Source organism: Lipotes vexillifer, unplaced genomic scaffold, assembly GCF_000442215.2.
Source record: "Lipotes vexillifer unplaced genomic scaffold, Lipotes_vexillifer_v1.1 scaffold756, whole genome shotgun sequence".
Classification (NCBI taxonomy): Eukaryota; Metazoa; Chordata; class Mammalia; order Artiodactyla; family Lipotidae; genus Lipotes; species Lipotes vexillifer.
The window spans coordinates 304,451-314,581 of NW_006773042.1; the positions used below are offsets into that span (position 1 = coordinate 304,451).

The 10,131-nt window shown below is 36.6% G+C and overlaps 1 protein-coding gene across 1 annotated transcript in view; it reads right to left on the reverse strand.

Annotated features, from left to right (window-relative positions):
- Window positions 1-531: 531 nt before the first annotated feature.
- The window catches only part of RNF146 (ring finger protein 146), a 21,075-nt gene continuing 11,475 nt past the window's right edge, over window positions 532-10,131 (reverse strand). Inside the window, exon 3 of the mRNA XM_007447965.1 lies at window positions 532-2,478. Within this exon, the coding sequence (XP_007448027.1) occupies window positions 1,401-2,478 (1,078 nt within the window). The 3' untranslated portion in view covers window positions 532-1,400. The remainder of the gene's footprint in view (window positions 2,479-10,131) is intronic.

The window sequence follows — 10,131 nt, forward strand, 5'->3', positions numbered from 1 at the left end:
CCACCTAGAGGGGTGGGATAGGGAGGGTGGGAGGGAGGCTTAAGAGGGAGGGGATATGGGGAGATATATGTATACATATAGCTGATTCACTTTGTTGTACAGCAGAAACTAACACAACATTGAAAGCAATTATACTCCAATAAATATGTAAAAAAATAAAGTAGTGACAATTTATATTTGCTATTGTAACATGCAATTCACCTTTGAAAAATCATATTAAAGACAACTTGCGTATGCTTCGTGATCCTACTGTTTTACTTAGGAAAATACAGAAGAGAAACTCAACGTTACTTTTCTTCAGAATCAAATTCTGGATTACCAAGTTAACACAATGCTTCCTACCTTGCTATATAGATTGTACAACATTTTGTGTTGAATCACTTTGTGTCTACTAATGCTGTTTAAAAATAAGTCTACAATTTAATTCAGATTAGGGTTAGCCATTAATGAATACTGGCAAAGAAAATCTAATATATATACACGGTCTCTACTATCAGTTATTTAAGGCCTTTAAGTCTCACAGGCTTTAGGTTTATTTCCATACATATTTATTCCATGAACGTTCCCTGCAGACTGTTTAAATATTCTCTATGAAAAAAATCAAACTTTTCTGAGCAGGTGACTATGTAAGCTGAATACACCACCAATTCAAATCACCCCCCTTTTTAGTGACCTTTTGGCCACAGATGTCAAAATGTTTCCATCCCCTTCCAGACTCAAACAAGAGACAGATTATTTTTGATAAACTCTAGTATTTATTAAATTATAAAGTCTGTAATCAAAAAGAAAAATGTGGATCGACACACCTCAAACTACAAGGACTAGACAGCAAAGCCTATGGGAACGCCATGAAGTGTGTTACAGACAAGATTCTGAAACATAAGTTATAAGCTGTTTTCTTTACATTTCCATTTCAGTAACTTTACTATTAAATAGTTGTTATTCATCTATTTTAAAACCCCAAATTCACATCTATGCTCACATTAAGCTGCTTGTTCATACTGATCCCAGACATCTCATAGGTGCCAAATTTTAGTAATGGTTTTATGTCATTCCATGCAGAAAAATATGACAATGCAAGCGTCAGATGAGGATCGTTAATGCACAAATAATACACGCTGGCCAAAAGAACTGAAGATATTTAAAAAAACTATAAACAGACCTCAAGAAAACTGGGTTATTACTAAACAGCTCTCAACTGTTAACACCCAAGTTCCTTAATATTAAATAAGTTTCTCAACAGAGACATGTTAGACATTTTAATTACAGGTCTATCCTTACCATACCCCTTCCCACCCCAACTCCCAAAATGTACTACTAGGGATGAGTATAATGTTATGTGGGCAGAAATTTACAGATAACCATTTTTACCTTGAGCATGGATCTGAAAACTTTTTTACTTAAACTTCAGTTACTGTGCATTGTCCATCAGGCCTTCTGGATCTGACACTGACACCCACTGTTCCACCCCCTGCCACAGATCGATCAGCTCCTGATAGATCAGATCGATCAGATACTGTCTGGTTGGGATTAGGAACCAAAAGTCTCTGTTGGGTCAAGGAGTGTTGCGCAACAAGCACAGATCCATCCTCACTATCACTACTGGCATCTGATTCGGTTTCTTCAATGGAAGTGTCTGGTGCTGGTACCCTGCCTGAAGATGGTGACTCATGATCTTCTTCTCCTTCCCCCCTGTGACTCCTTTCAGCTATGCTGTCTCCATCGAGTTGTAAATGTGCAAAAGAGTCTTCCAGAGAAGTGCTTGCATCAGGGGATGGTGTTGCAGGGCTTGTTAACTGACCATCTACTGATGTCACGGGCCTTACAGAAGACACCAGAGGCTGAACAGAAGCTCCACTCTGTGCTGATACACTGTCCGCTCCATCAGCAGAGCTCTCTCTTGCTAGGTTTACGGTATTAGCATCACAGTCCAGCCTAAGTCCGGCTACTCCCTTCTTTGGTATATCTATTATATCCCGCTTAATCTTCCTGCGACGTCCATGTTCATTTCTCCTATACTGAACCATATTTTCAAGATCGGCAACATACAGAAACCCGGCAATTAACATTTCGGTGCTCTTTTTACCTTTGGAAAAAGCATCTTCCAGCTCTCTACTAGTGCGCTCATCATACTGCCACCACCCATTTCTTCCTTCATAATACCATGCATATTCACCATTTCCTCTACTTGCTGCCTTGAGTTCTTCTGGTGACAATAAGGTTGGCTTATCAAGGAAATCCTCGGGAATTTCTTGTCGACAGAGGGCACATCGCTTTCCAAGCCATGACGCTCCCTTCACACATAGATAGCAGAAAACATGCTTGCAAGGCAGACTGACTGGGTGAACACATGTTTGCAGACAAATGGCACATTCAGGGACAGTTAGAGAAGGTGCAGTATTCGAACAGGACTCATTTGCTTTCCTGTTCGTAGGAAGCATATTTATTGAGTGATCAATTTCACCACAGCCAGCCATCCTGAGAAAATGAGAGAAAATACATATAGTATTAAAATCTTGTTTTAACTCTTCCAATATCTTAATTCAGAAAACATTAAGTACCTGTTACATGCAAGCCACATCCTAGACAATGGGGATACAAAAATGAAAGTAGAGAAAAAACTCTAACTTGTACAGAAAAATCTTTTTGATTTGTATTAATTTTTACTTGTGGGTGGCAATGAGGCACACAAATGTTAAGCCAAGAATAAAAACATACAACCAAAGTACAGATTTCAAATAAATACACCATTTCTATTTATTCACAGAACTTACAAGATAGAACTAAATGCAAAGATTTTAAAATGTATCAATACAACCCATCTAGACTTTTACAATCAGTCTGGAAAGTAGAGAAACAGAAAATTGCTAAAAGTAATTCAGGTTACAATCGCAGAAAGTAACAAATTTTGTAGCCTTTTAGGATACTACTAGGTGCAGTTTTGCAAATATTGCCATGTATTAATGTACTTTTGGTACTTGACAAGGAGACCATATGAAATCAATACCAGAGTTTAAATTCTAGAAATTCCCTTTCTCTGCTGTATAATCTAAAAACACTGGTTAAACCAGTCATTTCATTCCCCCTCTGTGAAACACTCTCTTCTTAATGGCCTTTTCTGTTGTTGCTGCCTCTTTCTAAACCATATATATGCTCTTCTTGCTATACTCTTTCAAGATAATCTCATCTATATTCACGGCTTCAACTGTTACCGACTCATATGTTGACAATCACCAGCCCAGGTCTCTCCTTTCAGCCCTATACCTATACTTTCAATTGCCTATTTTAGATCTCTTCTTGGATGTCTTGAAGGCACAAAATCTGAATTTATGATCTGCTTCCTCCTTATTTACTCACTCCCTAAATGCCCCTCTGGAGACACCTCTATTCATCTGCTTTTCAAGCCAGAAATCCATCATTGAAGCTGTCCTTCTCCTAACCCCTCCCCAACCAAAACATCAGCAAGTTTTATATTTTATCTCCTAAATATCCCTTAAATCCATCTACTATCCACCTCTACCCTTCCCTAATCACCAAGCAAACACTATTTATTAAATTACTGCATATGCCTTTTAATGGATCCAGCCTTACCCCTTTTTAAAAGGTTGATTTTAGGTTAAAGACCAGGATCTATATGCCCTGCATGGTCTGGATGCTAGCTCCCACGCCAGCCTCATCTCACATCAAACTTCCCCTTGATCAGGCTTCCAGCCACAGTGGCTACTCCCTCCAATAATAGGTTTTCTCTATACGAAATAGTTCTTCACTTCTTGCCTCTCATGCCCCCCCATGGACAAACTACTACCCATCTTATATCTCTCTTGAGAAAGCCTCCATGAATTCATAAAACTTAGGTGGGAAACTACCCCACCAAAAAAAAAAAAAAAAAAAAAAAAGCTCAACAAATGTTACAATCATATAAGACCATGGGAGAAAATGACATGAATAACTAAGTTGCCCTGAAGAGGAAGGAGAGAGGAAAAAACCCCAAAGATTTGTCAAACTATCTACAAACAATAAATGCTGGAAAGGGTGTGGAGAAAAGGGAACCCTCCTACACTGTTGGTGGGAATGTAAACTGGTGCAGCCACTATGGAGAACAGTATGGAGGTTCCTTAAAAAACTAAAAATAGAACTACCACATGACCCAGCAATCCCACTACTGGGCATATACCCTGAGAAAACCATAATTCAAAAAGATACATGCACCGTGATGTTCACTGCAGCACTATTTACAACAGCCAGGACATGGAAGCAACCTAAGTGTCCATCAACAGAGGAATATATAAAGAAGATATGGTACATATATACAATGGAATATTAGCCATAAAAAAGAACAAAATAATGCCATTTGTGGCAAAATGGATGGACCTAGAGGTTGTCATACTGAGTGAAGTCAGAGAAAGACAAACATCAGATGATATCACTTATAGGTGGAATCCAAAAAACAAAAGGGGTACAAATGAACTCATTTACAAAACAGAAGTAGAGTCACAGAGGTAGAAAACAAACTTATGGTTACCAGGGGATAAGGTACCATAAGTTTGAGGAATAAACTGGGAGATTGGGACTGACAATATATACACTACTATATATAAAATAGGTAACTTAGGAATCTGCTGTATAGCACAGGGAACTCCACTCAATGCTCTGTAAGGGCCTATATGAGAAAAAAATCTAAAAAAAAAATAGTGGATATATGTGTATGAATAACTGATTCACTTTGTTATGCACCTGAAACTAACACAACACTGTAAATCAACTATACTCCAATAAAAATTTAAAAAAATAAAAAATAAAAAAGATTTTTCAAACTGGATGTATAAAGCTTAAACACTGGTATAAAATTTGAACTTCCACCTTACTGATTCAGATAAACATTTATTAAACTACTACTATGGTCCGTGTACAATTCTGAGTACTGATGGATCTAAAGATGAATAAGACACATACCTACTCTGTTAAATAAGGAAACATACATGCAAACAAGCAGATATTCATAATGTGACCTGATTCCTGCAATAACTGAAATGTGTTAGGATACTTCTTAAAAGTAACAATGATGAGAGAGATGAGAGGATAGACATAGGTTAGAAAATTTGGGGTGCAGGAGGCTGGGGAGTGGAGGAGATTCAAGGCAGAGACATGTGCAAAGCACTGAGTCATAAGCAATGGAGCAGCAGGAAATTAAGCTGAAAAGGTAACCAGATGCCCAACCTGAAAACCTTATTGTGCCCTGCTAAAGAAACATATGATTTGGTTTAATCCCACAGTAATAGGAAACCACAGATATTTTAAAGGGGGAGAAAATGATAAGAGGGTGTATACGAGTGATAAGTGAAAGACTGAAAAATGGAGGTGAAGACCTCACAGAGACTAGCAACCCTTAATTAACTGCTGCTTAAAGTGAGTGGCAATCTGTCTCTACTAGTTGGTTCTACCATTTTAAATACAGAATATTTAGAATTTAATCACCATAAGGATATTTGCTTTTTTCCCAAGATCAAGTTCTCAAAAATGGGTTCAACGGTTACAAAAGGTACAGTCAGCAAAAATGTTTACACTTATCTCTTAGGCATTCATCACAGTACATCTAATCAAACAAAAATACATTCTCTTACTGCTTTTTCTGTGTCCTTGGTTCCTCAACAGGCAAGGTTCAAAATGATAGTAAGTTTTTGAAAAGACTGCACTTATCTAGAAAAGGAAGCAACACACAGTCTCAAGGGAAAGAACTGATCTCCATGAAATGCTTAATTTCCAATCTTTTTTTTTTCAACCTTTAATTTCATTTCCAATCAACTCCTTTACCAGAAACTCTAAGTTACAGAACCTAGTAAAATACAACTTTTTCCTAACCTATGGTAACTTCTAAGTCAACCAAATATGACCTCTTAATATGTGTTATTAGGCACTACAGGAGCTTCAGAGTATTTTGAGATACACTTGTGCCTTCAAAGATTTTGTAATTTAACAATCTGAGTTATAATTGAAAGCACATGCTTCTCAACCAGTCAATTAATATCCCCCACCTATTTCCCCTAAAATGAACTGGCTGTACACAGAATATATTGTTAGGCTCTCAAAAACTCGTATGTATTTCTTGCATACAAAATCTAAGTACTTTCCAAAATGGCAAGAGACAGAATACCACATATTTCATTTGTCATTTAGCAAAAGATTCAGAATACTTTTGTCTGCCCCAGGTAATCTTACACTGTGGTAACAGTTTATGTACACTACTTTCAATTTGGCCAAATACTATACTCAGTGCCCAATGTACCTTTAAGAGATTTAAAAGAAAAAATATCTCACACACCATGCTTCTGGGACTTCAGTTTTCTCATCAGTAAAACAGGAAAAATTCATGTTTTGACTCAAAATTCCCTTTTCTAAGATATCTAATACATGCTCATCACACAGTACATAATAAATACTTGCTAACTGAATTTAGCTTCTCACTTTTCTGTTTGTTGGCAAAAGCTATATATAGGCCGTGCTCAGGAAAAGAACTCTGAAAACAGTTGTAAGGCACTGGCTACCTAGTTTTAATTCATCAGGTCCTATCGCTACATTTAAATCTCAGGATAACTTTAAACATTTTCATAACAAAAAGAACTAAAATCAGCTGTAGAAAGGGTGAACAATTAGTACATATATTCTTTCATCCCTTTCAATTTAAGTTAAAGAAATCAGTTGTCAATGAAATTCTTGAAAATCTTTTTCTAAATCTCCATATGTATTTGAAGCCCAAGTAAGAAAAAGAAAATAAGGATGCCCTTCATCCACAAGTAATAATTTAACTGAGTAAGAGAGATGTTTGATTCTATTCGGAAGACAAAATGTTGAAATGGGCTAATGCTCATCAGTACTTTGAAAAAACAATAGCAACATCTCATATACAATAAGTCCATATCCTAAACTATCTAGGTACCCTCTGGGCAAAGGACAGGCCAATAAATTTAAAATTTTAAAAAGAAAATGTCTAGTAAAATGTAAATAAAATATCCAACAGTGCAACCTGGATGAACGCCATACTTTTAAAAGATACATAATCCCAAACCCTGTTGTACTTAAGTAAAATTAACCCAAAAGTCGATCTTCCATTAGATGCAGCTATCTACAAAAAAGAAAGTTTTCAACCTAAAAACAATACTTTTTACATAACTCTGGATGAGGCACATACAGTGGACAAGATACCATTAAGATATTTAACAAGATAAAGACAAAGCAACCCAAACCACTAGCCTGCCTATCTATAGACACACTTCAAGGTAATTTTCATTACCATTTTAATCTACTCTACAAAACAGATTTTTTTTCTTTGCATAGTTTCAATGATCTTCAAATAGGCTGGAGACTGCATATGTTCAAAGGATCATACTGGTGTATAAGAAATGCTTTCTTTCCTTTCCTTTTTGTAGAGCAAGGATTTGATAAAGAGAATGCTAATCAAAGAGAAGTATTCCCTAACTAATAAATGTCTCAGGAAACTTCAGAGATCATTTTGAAAAAGAGAATTTATTTCCTGGTTACTAAATTAAGAATAATATGTAGAAATTTGGAATGACGTTAGTCCAGCTCTGCTGAAGAACAGAGTAAATGTTTCACTCATTTTCCAAGACTTTCTTACTAACTGAACTCTTAATGTGATATGACTTTTAAGCATAAATCCCATTCTTCTTCTAAACTATGTAAAATATTTCTGGAAGACAAATAAACATCTATTAATGCTAGTAAGGCTTCTCTCTTCAACAAGACCAAATATAGAGGGATATGGGCAGATTCAGTGGAAATCTCCAAGTATTCAGATTTTGTTTAATCTTCTTAAAAACATTTCATTAGTCAAAAGTAAGATAAAATTACTATAAATGAAAAAGACCTTTAGCTTACATAGTACTGAAGAAATTTCTGCCAGCAATTAAAAACTACAAATATTAAAAGTCAGGTTTTTAATTCTGGGCTCAGAATCCAATTAAAAACATAAAAAAGGGAATAAAGAATAAGGTACTGCAACATCTTTTGTGCAGACCTACCAAAATAGAATGTCATCTTCCTTCCCAAAACTTTGACTATTTTTTAAAAGAAAAAGATTCCTGGGCTTCCCTGGTGGCGCAGTGCTTGAGAGTCCGCCTGCCGATGCAGGGGACGCGGGTTCGTGCCCCGTTTCGGGAGGATCCCACATGCCGCGGAGCGGCTGGGCCCGTGAGCCATGGCCGCTGAGCCTGCGCGTCCGGAGCCTGTGCTCCGCAAATGGGAGGGGCCGCAACAGTGAGAGGCCCGCATAACGCAAGAAAAAAAAAAAAAAAAAGAAAAAGATTCCTCAAATCTTTAGTTCTGCTGGAATATAAAGAGTTTGAGGTTTAATACAAGTTAAAAATATAACATTAAAATTTTAATTTTAACAATGACCATTCCTAAGTCCTTAAGACAAAATTCTTAACTTTTCCTACTGTACAGTGTGTTGTAATTGGTGGGTGTTTAATTTCTGTTGGATGTCTGTTGATGCATATCTCATTACATTAAAATATAACAACTAACATTTACTGATTGCATAATATGTGGCAGATACTTTGCAAAGCACTTTATATCTAATCCTCTTATCACCCTACGAAATGGGTCCACTATTTTCCTTATTTTACAGATGAGGAAACTGAGGTACAGAAAGTTCAGGTGAAGAAATACCCAAAGCCACAGTTCATTAAGTGATGGAGCCAGCCTCAAATCTAGGTTTCATAATCCAGGTGATCTGACTTCATAGTCTTTATCTTTAACTGTTACAGAACGCCTCTAAAATAATCATGACTATCTAAATATAAGAACCGCCATCAATAATTTTAGGAAAGACTTCAGGAAGTTACTAAGAAATTTCACAGACTGATAAAGGAATGACATTTTTATCACCTGCTGCAAGAGCTGTCACGTATTTCTCCTTACTCCTTTTCAGTTTTGAACAGAGAAAGTGTCTGAGCATCTACCATGCCCATGGCACTAGCAGAGAAATGAATAATAAAACCTGCCATCAAAGTTAAGTTGAAGAACACTACATTACCTAATGGTTTCTGTTAAGTGTAACAGATACCATTTCTTCCTTTGTACTCCCCAGTAACTAGCAGGGAGGGGATAGATACATTTTGAATGGATGAAATGTACTATGCACGAAGTATTGCAAAGACCTTGTACATTACGCTATCTTAGTAAGTTTAAACACTTATTTTAAATACAAATGGTTCTTAAACATTTTTAGGTCACAGTCTTATTAAGGAAATCTTACATATAACATCAAGGAGTTAAGGATCTCTATGAAGCTGGTCCATATATGAACCCCTAAGGAGGCAACAGGAATTCATTGAAAGGTTTTATGTTAGGAAGTGACAGTCAGTTTAGTAGTTTATCAAGACCATTTGGACAGGAGTTTGGAGGAAGACTTGGTGTCATGGGGCTAAAAGGAAACTAAAATTTAGAGTAATCCAGGTATAAGATAATTGGGGGCGGGGGGACGACAGATGTAAGGTTCCAACAATAGAATATAAGAAATACTAAGGAAACAAATGAAAGCATTTAGTTACTGATGGATGATGGCATCATTCATCAAGATTCAGAACTTGAGGCGAGTTCTGACATAATGACTTTGAGATATTTATAAAGTCTTCAGATGAAGACAGGTAGATGACAGTTGAGTTTACTAGATAGGTGCTCTGAAGAAATCTAAGCAGAAAGAAGTCTCATGAGTCACCAACACATACACGGTTCTTGGGACATGAAAATGTACGAATGCCCAAATTAAACCTGTAGAGAGAGCACACAAAAGGGCCAGCGATAGAACCTTGGATTACTCCAACATTTATAAGTGAGGCAAAGGATGGGAGGAATGGTCAGAGAGGAATGGGGAATAAAGTTAAGACTGCCACCTCGAAAGCCACAAGGGGAGACATTTGCAAAAAAGAAGGGTCAAGCAAGGAGAGAACTTATAAAAGTTACTCTTCAACTTATGAAAATTTCCATATTTGTAGTGAAATATATGGTGCAAAAACTGTGAGCACCGTACACTGATTAGTTATTTTGATTCCCAGAATCCATCAAGCCTGCTATTAATTACTTTTTATTCAGCTAAGACATCTTTCTTTCCCT